The sequence below is a fragment of the Phocoena sinus genome, chromosome 16 (assembly GCF_008692025.1).
Source record: "Phocoena sinus isolate mPhoSin1 chromosome 16, mPhoSin1.pri, whole genome shotgun sequence".
Taxonomy (NCBI): Eukaryota; Metazoa; Chordata; class Mammalia; order Artiodactyla; family Phocoenidae; genus Phocoena; species Phocoena sinus.
Window position 1 is genome coordinate 11,910,753 of NC_045778.1, and position 23,112 is coordinate 11,933,864.

The following is a 23,112-nucleotide window of genomic DNA, read 5'->3' on the forward strand; positions in this document are numbered from 1 at the left end:
GGTTGCAGCCTAAATGACATTATAGTTTGAGCCACCCATCCAACTACATTATCCTTAATTTGCTTTTTTTTTAAATATCAGGGAGAAGATTTCTAACTAAGGTGGGAACCACAGATTTCTGTGTTCTGGATTTAGAGCTGTTTGCCTTTGGAATGTTTTAGTAAATCCTTTCACAGAGGCTTTAGAGGGTTTTTCTTCCCCTCTGAGTGCATAGTTTAATTTTAGTTTAAGGGAGGAGACGTAAAAAAAATTCCCATCAGCCTCTGAATATCAGCTTCCAATTTTTGACCAACTGTTGACTGCAGAGCTACTTAAAAAAAATCTTTTAACTATCTTGTCAGTTTTCGGTGTGGACAAGCAGTAAATATTTCTGGCAGTATTGAACAACCCCTTGGACTTAAGAGGTATTCTAGAAGAGGGTGCAAAAAATATTTTATTTTCCTCTCTTTATTGGGTACTACAGACAGAGACCCAGGAGAGCTGACTCTGGTAAGAATTTTCTCCCTTTGTGGGCTTCTGCCAGTTTTCCCAGGATCCCACCTACAGGCTCCAAGTGAGGTTTAAAATAGAGGGTGTAGCTCTAGTATCTACCAGAATTTGTCAAGGTTTTTCATGAATTTTAATTTAGTTTCCCTTAGCTGTTTAAGGGAATAATGTAGCAGTTTATAAGAAAATCCCTCAGAATCTCATCAATTCTGGGAGGAGCTCATTCTGGGGCCCTCCTTTGAGGGTAGATGTGAGGGTGTCTATTGATGCTGAAAAGTCAGCCTCTGTGCACCAGTGCTGAAGTGAATCTTGGAAACAGAGTGTGGGGTGAAGTAGAAGAGAACAGCTTTATTGCTTTGCTGGGCAAAGGGTGCCACAGCGGGCTTGTGCCCTGAAAAACTGTGTGTCCTAACCTGGGAGGATTTGGTGAGGACTGTTATAGCAGTGGTTCAAGGGTGGGGTTGCTGATAGGAGCAGGGTGTGTGCGGGGCCTGCACTCCTTTAATCTGGTCTCAGGTGGTCTCCTGATGAGCTTTTCTGGTTCTCAAGGCTGTCAAACCGTGAGTTTCTGTCTGGAATGAGGATTGCTTCATCAGGCAGTTTGTCTTCCAGTTGTTGGGGTCTTTAGTTCTGTAGAAGAGCTCAAAGATGTTCTGTGTATCCCTTGATGCAGAATCAGCACCCTGCCCCGAGGCTGCACTATTGTTTCTTGACTGCTCCTCCCTTGTCTCTGTATCCCCTCCCTTCCCTAATTAGCAACTGTTCCAATCTGCCCTTTGGAACCCAGGGAAGGTCATAGAGGCTGGAGTCTATTCCATGCAAACAAGAAACAGGGGACACAGAAAGGCTTCCATGCCCAGGAGCCCCACAGGGTCCCAGTGGTTTCACTGCATGACCACTAACCTGTCAGACATTTGTTTGTGATCTTCTAGTCTCTTCAGAGTGGAAAGGAAATTTATACAGGATTACTGGAGTGAGTACTCATATAAAAGAGGATAGGGAGTTCCCTGGTGGTTAGGACTCTGTGCCCTCACTGCTGAGGGCCTGGGGTTTGATCCCTGGTTGGGGAACTAAAATCCCACATGTGCAGCATGGCCAAAAAAAAGAGGATAGAGGGGAGCAGTAGTAGTTATGTCAGTCTTATTGTCTCTTGTTTTAGGTGCCTCTTTAATTTTTCATTAGCCTTTTTGCAATGAATCTTTCATTGAAGCTATTTTGGAATTTTGAAGGCTTTTGGAGTTTTCTGCATTCCAATTAAAATAGGTATACCATTTTTTTTGAGGGGGGAGCGGGGAGTCCTTGTTTTTAAGTGCAATTCTTAAATGATCTTATATAATTGGAACATTACTCATAATGGCCATTCTAATTGTAGGTCATCTTTAGTAACACTTTGCCATTTTTATAGATTATTATAGCTTCCAGGACCATAGTTCTTAGATGTAAAATAAGCAAGTGTACCAGAAGGTGGAGTGCTTAACTCTTTGAATTTGAAGGATCCCATTTCTTTCAGCTAAGCCGTTTGGGGTTTGGGGGAGCCAGATCAGTATCTAAGAAGGATGTGCCGTGGGCCTGGGGATTGTGTGGTATTTTACAGTGAACCTTGTTTCACGGAAATCTTCTTGAGGTTGGTGGATGACCTAGTGTCAAGCTAACCTGTTCCATGACCAGCTTATTTGAACACGGGAGTCTTTTGAGTGAGGTGGAGAGTACTTTATCAGCTTTTAAGTGCTTCACCCATGCCCACGAATTTTTGTGGCTTTTTGGCTTCTGAGATTCCTATTAGTGGTAGCTTTTATCTACAGCAAACAAGATAAACACACACATGCACCTTAACAAATTGGCAGTAACCAAAGGATTTTGCTGTGTCCCAGCCAGGTAAAGGTCTTGTGTATACCACCACCAATTCCTGCCATGGGACCTTGGCCTGGGGAAAGAATTGAACCAACAGACCTCAACAAATGGAGACTGAGGACTAGGGGTTCCACATACATGGAGAACTGATAGTTGCCACATGGATCTTGGGACAGAATCAAGGCCTGGGGGTTTCCACCAATTAATTGACTATTGTGGTCTGAAATAAAGGCTAGGGGCTTGAGCTCCCGGCAGAATCATCTGCCCGATCCAGCTGGCCTGCCCTGTATTGGAAAGCCAATTAGATTGGGAGCTCAGTGCAAAGAGAGCAGAGCTCAGAACTGAGAGGAAGTTACCTACAGTCCTCAGAAGCAGTGAGAGAGACAGAGAACTCAAAAGGGTTTGCAGGTGCCACACCTGTGTTTCTTATTCCCAGAGTTACTGGAAGTCTCCTTCAGTCCTATTACTGCCACCAAATCTGTTAAAAAAAAAATTCAGCTGAGTAAGTTTAAAGATCAAATTTACTTTATTCAACAATTCATGAATCGGCAGAATCCCATCTAGCAAATAGAAAGGAGCTCCAAAATGCTGCAGAAAAGAAAACATTTTAAAAGGAGAAAAAAGGAGGGACAAGGAAGTCATAAAGAAAAGAAAGGATTATTTCAGGCAAGGTTACCTTCCTTTGGGAGAAGGCAGCGGTCTGTCTGGTGGATTACCTCACTAGTGTTGGCCAGGAAATTCCAGACAGGACTGGTTAAGATTACATTCCTAGGAGAGGGTGAAACTGCAGTTAGGTTAGGTATCAAGTCTTGGTTTGTTGATGTGGGGTTTAGCACAAGTGACTCCATTTTAGGCCTGCTGTCTCCTTTTTAGTGCCCTTAAATCTTCTCTGTCATCTCTCCCCTTCCTTTAGCTGGTTGGGTTTATTTCTGGATTCCCTAAACCATCTCTTTTGCTCTGAAACTTTAGCATTCTCTCTGCTCTTCAGTAATCAGCAGGGCAATTTTAACTCTCCGATTTTTGCTGTAAGAAATTTTCTTAGTGTGAATTCTCCTTCATTTGGCTTTGAATTTCCAACTTAAACTATGGCTCCCTTGTTCCAAGGTAGTGAATTGTTCACTTTGGTAATAAATAGTTGGCAGTATCATGATTTTACTTACGACAAATCACAGTGAATATAAATGCATATGTTATATTAAATATAATTCTCGCTTACTATAGCACCATTAGGGATAACAAATGTGTTATCCTTCTTCCATTTATTTTATTTTTTTCAAATAGGCAGTCTATTCACATTTTAAAAACGCAAAACAGTGGAATGCTTCTACATCGAAAGGTTTTGTTCCCATCCACTTCATCTACCCAATTTCCTCTACTGTCTTTTATATCGTTACAGAATAGAGTGTGTTTAGGCAAATATAACATATATATTTATTTTTAACTAAAAAATTGATTTTATTGAAGTATAGTTGATTTCCAGTGTTGTGTTAATATATATTCTTATTTCGTCTTTTTCTCAGCAAAATCTGTTTTGCTTTTATAAAAAGCAAAATCTGTTTTACTTTTATAAACTCTTTGATTAACTGCCATTGTTCCCATTTTGTCCAAATCTGCTTTACTTGTGTTTTTCTTAACATGATACTAATATGCCAAATTAACATTATTTATTATAGGTTAGAGAAATGATTTTGTTTTCCCTCTGTGTTGATGCATTTGAAGTATATACCTGTTCCTTTCATCACTAAATGTGTTCATTGAATGTGTAAGTGTGAACTGATTATCTCCATCTGAATTAAGCTGCAACCTCCGGAATGGTCTCCCTGTCTCCACTCTCTTATCAGCTCTATCAATCCTTTATTTTGTTCCAGTAATTTTTGTCACACTCTGGCTTTGAAACCACCAGTGACTGCACACTTCCTTTCCTTTGCTTATGCTGTTCCCTCTGAGTTGCTGTTACACAATGGCGAACCTGCAGATGCCCTTTAAATTCCAGGTCACACGCCTGTGTGAAGCCTCTCTGAACTTTTGTCAAACAAAGTTCTTTGCTGCTCCTTTTGTATTTTAATAGTCCTTTCTAAATTCCTCTGAATTCCCCTGGTACAACTGAAGAGTGAATGATAAAAGGAAGAATGTGTGAGCAAATCAGCTCTTTGACTAATACTGTTTGTTATTTCTGTTTTACTTGAGCCTAACATGCCGTTGGATGTGAACTTGAGGTGCGTGTATAGGGCATTATAAATTCTTACAATTCAGATAATTGCCCCCATTTTAAGAAGCACTTTCGTGTTCTTTCCCTGCACCCTGAACAGATGCTAAAGAATATTTACCTGCTGCCTTTATCATAGCAGATTTGTTAGCAATATCATGTACATTGCACACAAAAGAACTGGATCATCTGCATGCCTTCCGACGGACTCAGTTTGTTTAGACTGTGTAAACATGGGTCAGGGATATCTCCTTGATGTATGTAAATTAGAAATCTTGTCTGTATGTCTATTTCATATGTACTGCATACAGTGTATCATACATGCTATATTTAATGTGTGTGAATATAGATCATGAAATAGTTTCGGCACCATCTCTAGAGTCAGAAAGTCTGGGTTCAAATCCCAGCTCTACCATTTACCAGAGGTATGACCTTGGACAAGGTACTCCCCTCATCTGAAAAATAGGGATAATAAGACTGCCTTCCTCATAGCAGTACGGTGAGGATTAAATGAGATAATACATGTAAATGGTTGACAGTGGTAAACCTACATAGTCAATGTGGCACCTAGGAAATGTGTGCTACATTTGTATGTAATGGTGGAGTGTTCAATCCCAAACTCTTTTCACAGCAGCACTGACAGGTTGCTCTCAGAGCCTGAGCTGAGTACTGCAGAAAGCCCTTTGGCTGACAAGAAGGCTCCAGGGAGTGAGCGTGCTGCAGAGAGGGCTGCCGCTGCCCAGCAGAACAATGAAAGGGCCCGCCTTGCCCCACGGCCATCATATGTCAACATGCAGGTAATGATAAAAAAAAAAAAACAAAAAAACAAGTCATCCAAACGTAGGCTGCCTAAGTTGGGGAATGGGGAATTCAGTGAGCTTTTAGCAGTAGACCAGAAATTAAATTTAAATATATATGCAGTAGTTAGGAATTGGTTTTGTTATAAACATTAAAATGAAATACAGGGCTTCCCTGGTGGCGCAGTGGTTGAGAGTCCGCCTGCCGATGCAGGAGACACGCGTTCGTGACCCGGTCTGGGAAGATCCCACATGCCGTGGCGCGGCTGGGCCAGTGAGCCATGGCCGCTGAGCCTGCGCGTCCGGAGCCTGTGCTCCGCAACGGGAGAGGCCCGCGTACCGCAAAAAAAAAAAAAGAAATGCAGGATTTAGTTTGAGAAGAAGTCTTTAAAATATAATATTAAAAGTGACATGGTCTATGTCACTGTGTCTTATGCAAATGACATTTTTCATCTGTTTAAAAAATATATAGATAAATATGAGAGCTGTTATTTCTAAGCATTTACTATCTCATGACATACTCTTGGATAAATAGATATAATATTCTTCTATCTGTGAAATGGAGAAGATAAATTTGGTGTTCCTTAGTTATAAAAATAACTAATGTAAAGCTTTAGTGTTTTGAAAGGAGATGCTAAATATTATTGATGGTTATGTTGGTTCACAGATTTTTATGATTATTTTGAACAGTTTCCTCAGCAGGGATTTTCTCTGTATCCATTTTCAAAGTATTAGGCTAATTACTCAAAATAGACTATTGATCATGAAATTCAGAAATCCGATTTCCATATAGATCACAACATGAAAGATAAGGATTTTGTGCTTTTAGAGATGCCTCTAAACCTTTGATTTCAGTGTCTGAATTACTGGGTAGACTTACCTACTTTGTAGTAAGAGATTTATCATCTCCCATCCCCCCACTTTCAAAAAAGGGAAAAACTTCACAAAATCCTAGAAATAAAGAAGTTGTCACAGATATGTCAAAGAAATTAATTCATGGGACTAAATCATACTTCTGTAATTCCAGTGAAAACTACAGTACAATCCTGCTTGTCTGTTTTTCTAATCCTTTGCATTTGAACATTTTCAAGAGTTTTTAGATGAATGTTTTTTACAAAAGCCATAGCCTTTATAAAGTGCAAAGTTAGAAAAAAAGACATTTATTACATTTTCTCTGGCAGATTTATTTTCAGTTATTATAAATTAAAGTTCTCTCATCTAAGAAGTATCAGATTCCTTTATGATCCCTTTATGGTTTTCATCCATCTTGTGATTCTCGTCTTTTCCATCGGGTATATACCTATAGTGAACCATTTTCATGTTCCTTTCTTTTAGGATGGATGTAAATGTTTTTGGTGATAGAGTTTCAATTTAAATAGATGTATTTACGCCATTAGTGAAGAAGTGACTCTTAAAGTCACCAGGAAATCAATGATAATAGTTTGAAGACTTCCCTGATTGCTTTATAGCTGAAGATGATCTCTGTCTCCTGATCATTCTTGGACTTCTATATCTCCAGTTCTCTCTTCACACTTATCTCACTTTCTAATTTATTTTGTGGTTATTTTTCTTACCCCTGCTAAGCCTCTATATGACTTGAGGCTATAGATTATTTTTGATTCATTATAATATTCTTACACAAAGCGCAGCACAGTCCCTTTAGCCAGAAGGCACTCAATAAATATTTACTGAACAAGTAACTTTAGCATCTCCCCACATCTTGCCCTTAGACAGTAGTCATTACAAGTTGGTTTTAACTCCCAGAATCATTTTAGACCTAGGATTTCAAAAACATTATCAAACTGTGTTATCTAAAAATCTGACTCTCCCAATTTACTGCCATGTTCCTTCTGGTTGGTCTAGGTCAGCCTGTTTACTTTTATTATTTTGGCCTAATCATTTGTAGTATATTTCACTTTCAGAAGTATCCTGTTTCAGACCATAAATTATATGGACACCCTACATATGATGGTATGGTCCTCCTGGGAGGAAGGTCCAAAGAGCTCTTGCCAGTGGGTTCTTGACCCATCTGATAGGCCTTTGAGACATTCTTTTTTTTTTTTTTTTTAACTTATTGAAGTATAGTTGATTTACAATATTGTGTTAGTTTCAGTTGTACAGCAAAGTGATTTTGGTTATACATATATGTATATATCTATATACTTTTTTAAAAAATTCTTTTCCGTTATAGTTTATTACAAGAGACATTCTTAAATCAAGTCTAAGCTAGTTCCTGAATTGGCGAGTTGAGAACCCTGGGTTAGCATTTGAGATGTAGCTATATCTGGACTTCTTTCTTCAAAATGACCTACCTTGGTCCCTATGTAGACCCGACTGTGTCATAGTCACTTATTCAATGTGAATGGGAAGAATAAATGGTGCCATCCTAGTCCTGTGCAATAAAAGATAACTAAGTTTTATTTTTTAAATTTAGGTTTAATTTTACTGTACTGCTTAAGCATTCTGATAATGCACTATTTTGAAACTTAGCATAACTGTTATTAGGTTATTCACTATACGTTAGCATATATTGGTCCTGGTGTGTCAAATATTTCATAGTAAATAGGAATTTTTTTCTTTCTGAAGGAAAATTTCTAACTTTTGTCACTGTCATGACTTAAAGTTGGAAGTAAGTACTTTATTATTATAATGAATTAGGGGTTTTTTTTGTTTTTTTTTTTTGCGGTACGCGGGCCTCTCACTCTTGTGGCCTCTCCCGTTGCGGAGCACAGGCTCCGGACTCGCAGGCTCAGCGGCCATGGCTCACGGGCCCAGCCGCTCCGTGGCATGTGGGATCTTCCTGGACCGAAGCACGAACCCACGTCCCCTGTATCGGCAGGCGGCCTCTCAACCACTGCGCCACCAGGGAAGCCCAGTGAATTAGTTTTGAAAACATGTTTAAGTTTATCAGACTTGCATGGATTACTGTCACATTCTGGTGCAGAGCTGAGTGTTTGCCCCAGGCAGATTCATGGGCAGTAGTCAAACTCTTTTCAAGAACTATTGGCATAACATTTGGATAGACTGACAATAAAGATATTTTCTCTGTTTTTTTTTTTTCAGGCTTTTGACTATGAACAGAAAAAGCTATTAGCAACCAAAGGTATGTGACACGTTAATGATCTATACTTTGATTTTTTTTTTCAGTAAACACATAAAAGGTTTTTCAGTGTTGATGTTGAACTGAGAAATTGGACCTTCATAAAAGGAATCCCAGAATGTTTACGTTCAAGTTGCACAAACTTTGTTGAGGTTGAGTAGATTAGATCAATTGATTAGATCAATTAAGAAATAATGTATCATTTTAAAGTTTACCACTACTTTGTATAAAATGTTTTATGAGGATATTTTAAGGCATTTTGTGTTAAGAAATAATATTCAGTGATAATTTCTTTACATATATCAAAGAAACAATACTCATCAATATCTTATTTAAGAAATTCATTAAAAATATCAAGCATTTGTTTTATGTTCTGTTTTCCAAAGCTATGTTAAAGAAACCGGTGGTGACGGAGGTCAGAACACCCACAAATACCTGGAGTGGCCTCGGGTTTTCTAAATCCATGCCCGCTGAAACTATCAAGGAGCTGAGAAGGGCCAACCATGTGTCCTATAAGCCCACAATGACAACCACTTTTGAGGTTTGTAGAGTCATGCCCTACCTATTCTTCCTGTCTGTTCTCTCAGCAGAAGAGAACAATCTTCTCTCCTCTCCCATTCTCTGTTTATATAAGGACAATCTATTAATGGTGATTTGTTTTCACTTCTATTCCTGTAAACGTATTGCTGTGAAATTGATACAATCCAATATATTATGAACTTTTATGCGTCTTCTCTCACAGTTGTTGATCAGCTGTGAAGGAGGTGTAAATTTGGATAAACTTGTTTTTGTTAGGGGGGAGAGTGTCATAAGTGATAGAGCAGGGCTGAGATTAAGCAAAGGACAGATGTAACATTCCATAAAAAATGTATAAAGAATCCCTTTATCCAAGGGTATCACTCGCAAGCCCACCATAGGAGGAAAAGGCAAGTATCCAACAACAAAAACAAGTTCTCAGATATGAGTTAAAAATTCAGTGCGTTCAGATGTGCCAGGAGCACAGCAGGAGGTGTCACAAACGAGAGCTCCAAAAGGTTACGCTTCCTCGCTGTTGGCTGTAGCTCAGGGTGAGACTGGGAAGCTGGTATCCTCACCACGTGGAGAAGAGATCCAGGGTTCCTTGCTTCTCAGCTAGGCCTTTTCAGTTGGAGAGTGTCAGGTTTTGGCTGTCAGGCTTTTGCGAGTGGGGTGGAGTTAGAGCACATGCACACACGCTACTGGTGAGGCTGTGCAAACTCAAACATGGATGAAAATGATTAATCCAAGAATCACAGTGTTCAACCAGAACACTGTAGGCTGAAAAACAAATAGTGGTTAAGGGTTAGTCTAATAACTAGCATTTGTAGATTGACCTTCTTTTCTCCACCCGTTTTCTTTGTAATAAATTAGAATGCTGATGAAAGGCAGAAGCAAACGTGACATTTTTTCCTTTGTCTCTCTGAGTCAGTGAAAAAGAAAATACTATTGAAATACTAAAAAGAACAGTCTCCTGTGAATTTCATTGTCAGACTTAAAGTAGCAACCTAGCTGGCTGTATTTAAAGATTGAAGTTACTGTCAGCAGCTAGAATGTAGGAAGCATTGTGAAAAATTTGAGGCTCTAGGAGGTACACCCCTCTTTCTGCCATTGTAGCTTTGAGAGAAAATAAACATCTCCTTTCACTGGCAGAGACCTTAAAACTGCTGTGCTAATTCTTAGGCTTCCACTGATGTATTGAATACCGCAGCCTTCCATTCTGCTCACCCTCACCTTTGGCGGAGTGGAGTGTTAGGTGGTTGATTGTGTTTCTGTAGTTTCAGAGATGAAATATTTCACTTTAGAAATGCTAATTCACTTCTCTTCTCAAAGACCAGTAGTGTGACAGGTTGAAATGATGATCATTCTGATAACGTAGTTGTCAGGTGCAGGGGCTGTGGGGCCTGACGGCTGCCACAGACACATGTACAGCTTTGATGAGTGACTTCACACCTCTGAGCCCATTTTCTCATTGCAGTTGTTTCAGGATGATGTGGGAGAGGGCATCCAGTGCTCAGCATGGTGTGCAGGAAGTTCTCAGCAATATTTAGCAGCTACTGTTATTTCCACTGAAGAACTTTACCCTGAAGAAAACCAAGAGCCTGATGAAAGATGTGTTCATATACATATATGAATGCTTATTACTGGAAGTATTTCTGCACATTCAAACTAGATATGCATTTTATATCCAAAGGAATACCTTAGAGTGTTATGTGAACACATAATGTGCTAGTAATAATTATCATAATTATATGGTACATTTTCATCCACAAGCGTATTTGATACCTATAAACTCCCAGTGAGGGAAAGGGGCCCAGATCAGTTAAGTGTCTTACTTGAGGTCATGGTAGTAGTTGTCAGAGAGAGGACTTGAATTCATTTTACAAAGTTTCTTTATACTCCTCTTCCTAATGGTTTAACTCAAGAGGGTACATAGCAAGGCGATATATAAATGCTCTAGAGCCATGTTATTGTACCTTAAAAGACATAAGAATCATTTGGAGCACTTAAAAATGCAAATTCTTCCCTCAGGATCTCAACTCATCAGGGAGGGAGCCAGCAGGAACCAGTAATCCATATTTTCAGCAAAAGTCTAGTCTGTTTCTGATGCAGCCTCCCTTCTGGAAACAGTGCTCTACAGGGACGTAACATAAGGGGGATGGCACAGAAATCATGTCAGAAGCTGAAAGACTCTTCTGTTCTGGCACTTGTCCAAGGACAAGTAGACCACTTTCTGTGGGCAGGAACGTGCAGGGTCCGGACTCAGTGGCTGAATCCCCTCCTGTGGCTTTGCTTTGCTTTGGCTTTCTTGGGCTAGCCTGTTCTACCTTCCTGGCTAATGTCTAACAGCTCATTCACATTGAAAGGTAGGGGAGAGGATGTAACCAGCGAGATCAGTGCAAGGGCATTCACCACGTTACCTGCTTTTATTCACGGTCCCTTTAAACACTGCTGATGATGAAATATAACCAAGCTTTCTTAGGGAATGGTTCTAGATTCTTCCAGGTGTGTAGGACTTGAACTTTTCTTCATGCATCCGAAAGCCATTGAAAGGAGGTGAAAGGGCCCTTACACAGCGTGATCTGATATTCTGAAGCAGCTGCTATCTGCAGATGCCTGCCCTTCTCTTTATTCTGTTATAGCTCAGAGGGATTAAAAACTGGGCAATTAGTGAAGATTGTTTCTTTGGGTTAGAACACAGGGACAGGGTTGGGTTGAGAAGGACCTGGGGAAAAGTGAAGAGAACTTAAACAATTTTTATTAAAAGACTGACCACATCTCTGCTTGTAGCACTATTTTTAAATTGGAGGGTAGCTAGAAACACTCTTTTTCCTTAATCTTTTCCAAAGAAAAACAAAACCAAATAGACAAGTAGAATGCTGGTCTAGAGAAGCACACTTAGCCAGTAGGTCCTGATGGGTGAGGGCTGTTCGGTGTGTTGGGATCAAGGCACATGAGTTTCCTGCGCTGGGAAGCTTGCTTAGGGCAAGAAACTGAGGCTTTGAACATCTTGTTCAGATTTCTGAGAAACCAGATTTGAGCAGTTGTTTCCAGTTTTAAGGCATTTTTGAGAAATTAGCCTTTTCCAAAGAGCTCCTTTAGAGAAGAAGTTAGGTAGCTTGAGGCTTATTTTTGTTTTCTTCAAGACTCAAAAGTATGACCCTATCCACTTGATGATATACTGGGACAGCAAAGGTCAAACAAAAGGCTCCTTGACCTGCAATATTTTTGTCACATCAACAGAACTACAAAAGGTTTGGGATTTTCCTTTTCTTTTTGCTAGTCATCTCTTAAAGGCATTAGGAATGGTTACATATCCTCTGGAGCAAATAAAACCTGCATTGGGAATCAAAAAATGGTTTTTAATTTCCCCAGCACTAAGAGTAATGAGGTTGTCTGGTTATTGTAAGTCTTACAGACCTAAGAGTGGAGGTGAGCGGCTCTTCGTGATACTCTAGTTAGTAGATAACGAAGTAATAAATATCAAAAGATTATGTTTTACTTAATGTTTTTAGAAAACATCGTTTAGCCAGGTCTGATATAGCTGTGTGAAGTAAATCAGCTTAGATCTCAGATGAGTGGTTTTTTTGTACTCAAAAAGAGTTTAGATACAGAAGTTTTAAAATATATAGAAATACTACATAGTAATTCATTAATGCTTCTGGTAATTACCAATTTTGAGCATGTTCTTATTTCCCTTGCTTCGTGGGATAGGTTGAAGTATAATGTTAAAGATGGTTTTAATTGAAAAAGACCATTTATTTGGTCTTAGGAGCCTTCCTTTCCCTATGCCCCTTCCCACAGTTCAGCAAAGGGGATCCCATAGATGTACGAAAAGGTATCTGTGAGATCCAGTATTCTGCAAATATTTATTATTAAGGACCTTCTGTGTTTCAGACACAATTCTAGACGCTAGAGATACAATGCTTGAATACAGATTCTTCCTTTCATGGACAGAGCTTTCTTTCTGGTGGGTAGAAAGAAATATGTAACAAGTTAACAAGAAGGCATTAAGGAATAAAAGTTCCTGATAAATGTGAACAGAGGCTGCTTTATATTGGGTAGTCCTAGCTGGCTTTAATGAGCAAATGATGTTTAAGGTAAGACCTAGATGGCAAGAAAGGGCCAGCCTTGTGAAGATCTAGGAAAAGAGTATTAGGCCGGGGAAATAGCTGTCATTATCATCTTGAAGTCAGAACAGACTGTTAAGTTCATGGAGCAGAAGGTGGATGGGGCGGTGGAACATTGAAGATAAGGTTGGAGAGGGAGGCAGAGACTCAGTTACGGAGCACCTCAGCCCATGGTAAAGTACTAGAAAAGCATGGAAAGACTTTATACTTATGAGAGGCATGATTTTGTTCTAGTTTGCATTTAAAAAAAACACCTAGTTGCTTCATGGAAAATGGATTATTGGGGTGGTAGGCAAGATAGAATCAAAATGTCCATTAAGGAGGCTACTGGTGACAGTCATGGAGATGGAGAAAAGTAGGTAGATTTGGGGTATGTTTAGATATGACATTGATAAAACTAACTGATAGATTGGATGTAGTGAGGGGAGAAGGAACGAATATGACTCTCTGAAGTTTGGCTTGAGCAACTGGATGAATGGTCGCCACTGAGATTTAGGAATTCTGGGAGAGGGGTGGGTTTGGGTGCAGCTGGGGAGATGGTCATCAACAATACGATTTCAAGCACTCTAAGTTTAAAATACCTGTGAGACAGTAAAATGGAGGTGTCAGATTGGCAGCTCTGTGATGCTGAATTTCAGTAGGGAATTCAAACCCAGAGATAAAAATTTGAGTCATGGCTGTTGTTAAGCCTTGACAGAGGTTGCGATTACTGATTACTCAAGGAGAAAGTGTAGAGCGAGATGATAGGAATGCGGGGACCAAGTCCCAGGGTAATCTGACATTTGGAGTAGAAAAGGGGAGGAAGATCCTACAGTGGCTACAGTGAGGTAGGTAGAAAGCCTCCAGAGTGGTATTATAATGCCCCGAAGAAAGAAGCATTACAGCCCCGTACGGTCAGCTGTGGTTATGCTGCTGCGGGGATTGAATTAAGTGAGTTTAGTGACCTGAAGAGTAAATGGTTCTCTTGGAATTACCCAGTAAACATAAGACTTTTAGAACCAGAGAATCTTAACTTTAATACTGTAGATATAGTACAAAGTATGGTACCTGTAATACAGTGATTAAATAAATGAATAAAGAATGAGTAAATGCAAGTTCAGTGCAAACTGTGAGATCTTTTAAATTACTATTTTTATTTTGATTTGGGGGAATTAAAAAAGTTAAAATTTCCAGGTACTTGTAATTTGTTGGAGAGATCATGTACTTATTTGAATGAGAGTTAACACATGACATAATGCCAGATTCCTCTCCACCCTTCCACTCTTGTGAGCCTGGGAGTTCAATTCCTGTCAAAGCATTGGGTGTAGCTGCACCGCTTCCCTACTTGTCCTGTGAGATACAAGGCAGAGAATCTCTTCTATACCAGATGGAGGATTTGCCTTGTTCCCCAAAATAGAAATCCTCTAAATCTTACAGGAATGAATCTTTATACTGGGGGCTCTCAGAACTCCTCTGGGCGCCCTCATCATCAGCTCCCTCATAATGAAGGAAAAACACTTCACTGTGTGTATTTCCAAGTGTCCTTGGTAGCTGGAAGACAAAGACTATAGACAGGTCCCATAGCCTCTTCCTGAGAATCAGCATTCGTGGGTAACTGCATTGGCCAGCAATCGAAATAAATGATAAGTGGTCTAATGTGTATTCTTTTCTCCTCCCAGCCCGGGAAACCTACCTTATTAAACATTTCCTTATCTGGCTTTGATTGTTTTCAGGGTTCATCAATGTCCCTCTCGAGGTCCAACAGTCGTGAACACCTGGGAAGTGGAAGCGAATCCGATAACTGGAGAGACCGAAATGGAATAGGACCCGCAAGTCATAGTGAATTTGCAGCTTCTATTGGCAGCCCCAAGCGTAAACAGAACAAATCAAGTGAGCTTTGACTTTTCATCATACTTTTAGATGTAATCAGCTTGGAATTTGTTTAGTTGGTTTAGGGTAATGTTCGAGTATCAACTCTGGACTCTAGGCCTTCAAGTGTTTTGGATTACTCACAGGCCACCTCTTCTGAGAAGCCTTCCCTGTTTTTTTCCAGTGAAGCAGGGCACATGGTTCTCTGCTTTCACTGCATTTTGTATATGCTTTCATTTTAGCATTTGTCGTACTGAAGTACAATTGCTTACTTACATAACTGTCTTTTCCTGTAGAATCTGAGCTCCACAAGTCAGGGACTACATTCATGCAATAAACACTTATTTAGTGCCCATGTGCCGAGCATTCTTTTAGGCCGTGCCTTCTTTCTTTTTTCTTAATTGAAATACAGTTGGTGTACAATATTATGTTAGTTTCAGGTGTACCACCTAGTGATTTTACATTTGCAGGCATTATGAAATGATCGCCACGATAAGTCTAGTAACTGTTTGTTTCTGTACAGGTATTACAGTATTACTGACCATATTCCTTATGCTCTGTGTGACACTCCTGTAGCTTATTTATTTTATAAGTAAGGAGGTTTGCACCTCTTAATCCCCTTCATCTCACTCCCACCCCCACTTCCCGTCGGGCAACCACCCTTTGTTCTCTGTATCTGTGAGTCTGTTTTCACTTTGTTTTGTTTTTGTCTTTGGATTCCACATATGAGTGAGATCATACAGCATTTACCTTTCTCTTTCTGACTTACTTCACTTACCAAAATACCCTCTAGATCCCTCCAAGTTGTCGCACATGGCAAGATTTCATTTTCTTTTATGACTAATATTCCATTGTGTGTGTGTGTGTGTGTATATACACACACCACCTTTTCTTTATCCGTTCATCTGTTGATGGACACTTAGGTTGCATTCATATCTTGACTATTGCAAATAATGCTGCAGTGGACATAGGGTGCATATATCCTTTTGAATTAGTGTTTTTGTTTTCTTTGGGTAAATAGAAGTGGAATTGCTGGATATGGCAATTCTATTTTTAATTTTTTGAGGAATCTCCATACTGTTTCCCATAGCGTCTTCATCAATTTACAATCTCACTAACAGGAGGCTGTGCCTTCTTTCTTAACTTATTATTTCTTCTCAAATGTCTAACAGTGTCTGACACCTAGCAGGTGCTTGGTAAGTGTTTGTGGAACGAATATACGAATGAGTCATATGCACACACAAACATCGGAATGATGTGGAAAAGGCAGGGATGTAAAGGAGTTGAGCAGAACGTGATCAAATTAGTATCTTACACAACAGAAGTCTGCCCAGTCACCTTTGGCTACCAAAGGTGAACAGCAAGATTTTTCAAGATGACAAGATGTAGCTAACTGAAAGTATCAGGAAAAAAAGCGTTTAAAGCATCGGCTTTGAACAGATATGATTAAGATGCAGCATGAGTCCAGTGGTTGTGTCTGTAACAGCACCCACATGTCTGTATAAATAGGTAAACAGACGAGAACTGACACAGTAATCACAAGCTATTCCCCTAATACCTTATTTCAGGGTTTTTGATGAATCTGGACTCCTGAAACACATACCCTGGAGTATTTGAAGAATACTTGGAGAAAGGCAATCTAAATGAGCCTAGTAAACAGTAACAGCCAGTTGTTACCATCAATCAAATGGGCCATGTTGTCAAGAGTCTCAGATTTGAAAAGACCAGTCATGGGGTCGGCCAAGTCTAAATAAGAAAGCATGGTCAACTCTTTCATTCCCAGGCGTACTGTCAGTAGTATCCTGGAGTCTTCCTGTTAGTCCTGGGCTAGGTCCTCTACTGCTGACAGGACAATGGAGCTGAGAGGCAGGCTGGTGCCAGGTGCACATCTCAGGGTGGAAATGATCTCCGTTTTATATTCCAGCATCAATTAGCTTTGTGCCTCTCTTCCTCTACCTTTATCCCCTTTCCTTGCACTGAATCCTGGATGATTAAAATTGACTGTGTGACTTAGCTGCATTGAAATTCAGGATTAGGGTTAAGATAGGGGATTCATTAATTTAAAAAGATTGATTAAAAAAGCACTGTTGCTTGGCCTTTGTCCGATGTTTTAAGAGCCTAGGGAGTTAAAAGAGAATATAGATACTATAAGTAGTTAAGATGAAATGTAAAAAAAAAGTTGTGTACCATAATAAATATTTACCACTAAGTATATTTTAAAATATTCTTTTCACTTTTTGCTGCTCTCTTTGCTTAACTCAACATATGTAAATTATCATCATTTAAACATGTAATCAATGTAAAGGTATTTTACCCTGTCTTTGTTTCGTACTGTCTTTACATACGGTGTGTGGCATTTCACACTTGGAGTGCATTTTTAATCCGCACTAGCACATTTTAGGTGCTCAACAGCCACGTGTTGCCAATGGCTAGTGTACTGAACAACAAAGCTTTAGAAAAGTTTTCTTGACACCCATGTCAAGGTCACCAATGTCTAGGTTTTCTCTGGGTATCCCTGTTTCACCAGTTGTTCCACTGTAATTCCTCAGTAACTCCCTCTTTTTTTTTTTTTTCCTCGAAGAAAGTAAGGTTATCATTCGGACAGTAAATTATGTGGTCAGCCTGACAGTAACCTCCGTGTTGTCAAGTCCAGTGGTCACTCCAGTGTGCTCATCATACTCTGCTTTGTGTCACCCTCAAACCGGTACCTCACTGGTCATCCCTCCTCAATCTTTTTTGGTGACTCTGGGGCCTTACCTTCAATTGGTGGAGTGTTCCAGGGCTCAGCGCATCAGGGCTTGGTCCTGGGTCCTTTTCCCTACACATTCTTCCTACAAGAGATAAAATAACTGTTTTTAAAAGAAAGAGAAACCTTATCAAGAAATTCCTTCCGGGCTTCTCCCTGGTGGTGCAGTGGTTGAGTCCGCCTGCCGATGCAGGGGACGTGGGTTCATGCCCCGGTCCAGGAGGCTCCCACATGCCGCAGAGCAACTAAGCCCGTGAGCCGTGACCGCTGAGCCTGCGCGTCACAACGGGAGAGGCCACAACAGTGAGAGGCCCGCGTACCGCAAAAAAAAAAAAAAAAAAAAAAAAAAAGAAATTCCTTCCAGTTGAAACATATATAGGATTTCTCAATTGGGAGATGAAAACAACCAGAGAAAGTGATTAGTGGCACCCAGTGCAATGCAGAACAAAATTCTTAGATTTGCTGAATGCACTGATCCCAGAGGAGATTAGATGGATCTGATACCTAGGTGAGTGTCCTTTGCCCTCATCAATCTGGGAATACCCCTGAAGCTGCACCTTTAGTATAAGAGAATAGAATTTCCACATGGATGAGAGTCAGTTGTTGGTCAGGGTGGTAGGAATGGCTGCATAACTCTGCTAGATTCTCCAAAGCAGCTCCTGAAGAGCGTTTGAATATTTGGTCAAGTACTTGGTGTGGCTCACTAGTCTGTCACCCAGCTGTGCACGTCCTTGGATCTGAGAACCACAGACAACATGGAGAAATCTTCGCCCACCAGATCAGTAGCAGAGCCAAGGCAAAGCTCGGCATGGCTGTCTTAGAATTTCCCCCAGGAGATGGATTTGTTTTTGTTGTAAGTTAAATCCAGGAACTCCAGCATCATTCTTTTCGTTCATATGTTACTCTTAATTTTGGAAGCTCTCTATTTCATGAACTCACTGCCCAATTATGTTTGAGGGAAATGAGATTTATATGTGATAATATCGTAGTATTTATATGACCACGGAAAAGCACAAGTGTGGATACAGAGGGCCAGCCTGCATCTAAAAGGAGCCTGTAACTTTCCTTACCTTTATTGTGTCCTAGGGGTCCTGCTTCCACTTCCTCGTTTAATTAACATCAAATCAGTTGTGAAGAGCCAGTGTTCCTGAATGCTCAGGGAGAATATGCTTAATGATTATTAACTACGGAGGCCCTATTGCCGAATTGCTCCCTCCCAAGTGTAACCTTTTAAATGGCGAGAGCCTCCCTGAAAGCCTTAACCAGCATTTCCTTAATGAAAAGCCAGTGTTTCAGTAAAGGACTGCTGCATTTCTGCAGTTACTGGTCTGTTCAGCCCAAAACACTGAATCTGAACTATTTGAGTGGTTAAAACTTTTAATTAAACCATGCTCTCCCTGGGCATTTACACTTCAGGCCTGTCTTTCCTCTGCCTTTCAGCGGAGCACTATCTCAGCAGTAGCAATTACATGGACTGCATTTCCTCGCTGACAGGAAGCAATGGCTGTAACCTGAACAGCTCTTTCAAAGGCTCTGACCTCCCTGAGCTCTTCAGCAAACTGGGCCTGGGCAAATACACAGACGTCTTCCAGCAACAAGAGGTCGGTGGTTATTTATTTATCTTCCCAGGCATCTTTGTTTTGGTTGTGTGTATGATGACTTCTAGAATGAAATCACTCATTTACCTATGACTGTGTTTTCGCTGAGCATTTATTCAAGTCTCATAGCTTATTTTTGCTGCCAAGGAAATTGTCGCCATCTTATTTCTTATTTAGTGCAACTGGTAAACACAGGATTGCAGAAATGTAGGAAGCTGTGTTTGCAAAAACACCTTCATCAGTTTTAGCTAAAAGACCTAATGAGTGCCTTGATTTATAGGAACTTTTGATTCACAAATTCCCTAAGGTCAGCAACAACTCTATATTTAATCAGATTTTACTCTTTAATCTGTTCTTATTTTTATTCGTGGCGCTCAAAAGTAAATAACAGCGTCTGAGATAAATAACTATGGTTGTTTGTGACACCATCCTAATCATGTTACTGAAGTTCTCACAGAAGATGATGCACTTTTTATACATGTTAACTTATTCATTAATTTACTGTTTGGGTTTTGCCTGAACTGAGGCAGAACTAAGATGTCTTCTGAAACATCCCTACCATGGATTTTGGCCAGACTGATCAGCCGTGGCTGTGACGTACTGGCATAAAGAAGAGAGCCCCTAAGTGTGGTTCTTTCTAATTGTGTTGTCATATTACCAGGGCACAGCTAACTCAAGGCAACAGAAAGTTAGAATAGTTCTCTAAATGTATCTGCTTTTCAAGTCCTGACATGGTCCAAGTTTCATGCTAGTTGGGCTTCATTTCATGTTAGATTACATGCCAGTAATTCCCTGGCATGCATCAGTCAGTAAATAATCTAAGATTTTTATTATAAGGTGCTTTATATCATAAATCTAATGTATTGCCCATAACTTAATTAATTGCTGAACTTTTTTTCTTTAACACCAAGAAAAATGTTGTCATGTGTATTTTGGACTTTAGGACAATGATTTTGTTTTCTTTTCCCTAAACCTAAGTTAGTGTTCATGTAACCAAGGATTTTCTCAGTTGAATAATACGTTCGTCATCAGTGCATTAAAGAACTGCGTCTACTTATTTAGTCTTCCTGGTTAGATGCAGGTGGCTGATGGAGAAGCTCAGGGCTGAGGTATTTTACCTTGCTCATGCACAGAAGGTTTTAGAAGTAAGTGACTAGATGTTATTCAGTGATGTTCTGGGTTTGCTTTAAATCTCTATTTCCTATTTGAAGAAGCATAGAAATTTATTATGGGGACTTCTTATCTAGTTACTTCAAAAAGGAAGACAACGTGATAATATAAAGTCAGACTGGCTTCATCTAATATTGACTGGAGCAGGGGTCAGTGAATTGCAGCCTGCAGACCTGCTGCCTAATTTTGTAAATAAAGTTTCCTTGGAACACAGCTGCACTAACTCAACTGCCTCATATTGCCTGTGCTTGCCTTCAAGCTAAACCAGCAGCGTTGAGTAGTTGCAACAGAGACAGGATGCCCACTAACCCTAAAATAGTTATTCTCTGGCCCTTTAAAAAGAGTTTGAGGATCCCTGAAATAGTCTCCACTGGACAGAATTTCTAAAAAACATAGCTCTAGATTTGTGATAAATGGTAAATGAAAAGGTTTTTCAAGATCTGGATGTAACCTTCAAAATCAAAACAGAAAATTTCAAATTAATTTCTGTATAATTTGAATAAAAAGTATATTTTACTGTTTTCAGGTTTGTTGAAATTTGGTACTATTCCCTTTATGTAGGATATTTTCTCATTTACAGATATGACTTAACAAGAATCCCCCATTAAGGAACCTTGTGAGATTTAATATATTGTAACCAGGATGAAGATTTATTTAGCAACTTTCACAGATGATACGTCTGTATTCATTATTACTAGCTATAGCTGCCAACTATTTTACCCCTTTGGTGAGCACATTGCATTATATCTAAGATCATATTTGAGGCCCAAAACAACCCTGTGAGGTATATAGGATTGTTAACTCTCAGTGCCCACAACTAGTAATGGCAGAGTCAGAACCTGAACCCAAGTCTCTCTGGCTCCAGAGCCCATTGCCTTTCTGTTCCTCACACAGTCTTCACAAGGAACGGTGGGATTCTTGGGCTACTTCCCCTCACACATTGTTGCCAGGAAGTACATTTATACTGTTGCTAGAAATACTTCATGTATGCCACTTTCAGAGATAGTCTGCTGGGTTAAGCAAAGTGAGTCATGGGTCTGAGGTAGACTGTGAATTCTGCTGTCATTTTTATGTAGAAGATACCCTTTATGGTATTATTCAGTCTCTTTTTATGGAGATATACTTAACCAAGTCAGAATCTAAAACTAAGAATTATTTTCTCTCTTCTGGACAAGTATGTATTCTTCCTTTCATCAGATCACAAAACTGTGCAATTTCTGTTTCCCTTTTTGCCCTGGCTGCCAGGATGCTAAGACCTTAGGATGCCTAAGTTTATATCTCCATTGCAGTAAATCACTGGCTTAGATTAAGTCTTCTGCTAGAATCATCACTTTCATTTTACCACCTTTATTACTTAATTCTTGTCCCTTAGGTTTGTATTGTCCCCACCATTCTTTTTTGAAAGTAGGCAGAGCGTAATTAATAAATAAAATAAGTGTAGCAATGAGTAGAATTTATACTGAAGAAGAAAGATGCTTAATATATTGATTATAGATGACTTGTTCACCCACAGATCGATCTTCAGACATTCCTCACTCTCACAGATCAGGATCTGAAGGAGCTGGGAATTACAACTTTCGGTGCCAGGAGGAAAATGCTGCTTGCAATCTCAGGTGAATAGAAATGTTCTTGTTCATATTTTAAAGTCTGAAGAACCTCTGCCGTTGGTCTCCAGCCAGCGGGGCTGGTTCTGCCCATCAACCCCTTGCTTACTACCTGGCAGCTTTGGGGTTGTGGTTTCAGAGTGTTTCCCACTAACAGTGTGACAAATGCCAAGAACACGCCCACTGCTTCGTCAAGGCATTGCCTAAAAACCTGCCTTGACAGCGTCTTTCCTTAAAACAGGTCTCTTCGGAAAGATCTAACCAAAACTGCCCTTTGCAGAACGTGGGGATGAGGGAGCAGTTTAATTCTCCATTTTGCGGTTGTATTAAGCAATGATCATTGCATTCATGAATAATTATTCTGGACTGGCTGTCACGCTTTAAATGCACGTGTTCCTGCATAGCAGCTGAGATCATTGCACCAGAGAAAAAGAGAATTGGTATTTCTTGTCTTAATGCTTTTTAACTTTACCCCAAGTTTTTTTTTTTTTTTGGCGGTATGCGGGCCTCTCACTGTTGTGGCCTCTCCCGTTGCGGAGCGCAGGCTCAGCGGCCATGGCTCACGGGCCCAGCCGCTCCACGGCATGTGGGATCTTCCCGGACCAGGGCACGAACCCACGTCCCCTGCATCGGCAGGCGGACTCTCAACCACTGCGCCACCAGGGAAGCCCTACCCCCAAGTTTTAATAGAATTTGTGAGTCACAGAAGAGGGTAGTATCGTAAAAGTAGTCCCAGAATGAAGGAAAGTCTGAAGGTCTGTCTCCCAGACCACCGTCTTTGTGCATCTTTTGCATGTTCTAAGAAAATGGTCTATACGTATTTACTAGGTACCTCCCACGTGGAAGGAACGGGCAGATGATGAGTTGGCAAATACATAACAATGTACCTCAAAAAGGTGTTTAGAGAAATATGAGGAAGGAATCTGGGGGGCAGAAAAATGAGGTTACTTTTTGAAGTCTTGCTGATCAAGTTCATGAATGCCAGTTTTATATGTGTGCCAGTCTCTCAGAAAGACAGAGCCAAACGTCAGGTGTGATGAGAAAATGACGTTGCTTTTCA

General features: G+C 40.1%; 1 protein-coding gene across 6 annotated transcripts in view; it reads left to right on the forward strand.

Annotated features, from left to right (window-relative positions):
• BICC1 (BicC family RNA binding protein 1) overlaps nt 1-23,112 on the forward strand; it is a 305,047-nt gene that overhangs the window by 274,204 nt on the left and 7,731 nt on the right. For 3 of the 6 annotated variants that reach the window (XM_032608322.1, XM_032608319.1, XM_032608324.1), the window contains 6 exons: nt 5,175-5,340; nt 8,404-8,443; nt 8,827-8,981; nt 14,799-14,955; nt 19,121-19,281; nt 21,962-22,061. In XM_032608322.1, the coding sequence (XP_032464213.1) occupies nt 5,175-5,340; nt 8,404-8,443; nt 8,827-8,981; nt 14,799-14,955; nt 19,121-19,281; nt 21,962-22,061 (779 nt within the window). The remainder of the gene's footprint in view (nt 1-5,174; nt 5,341-8,403; nt 8,444-8,826; nt 8,982-14,798; nt 14,956-19,120; nt 19,282-21,961; nt 22,062-23,112) is intronic. The other 3 variants (XM_032608323.1, XM_032608320.1, XM_032608321.1) reach the window with 2 other exon arrangements.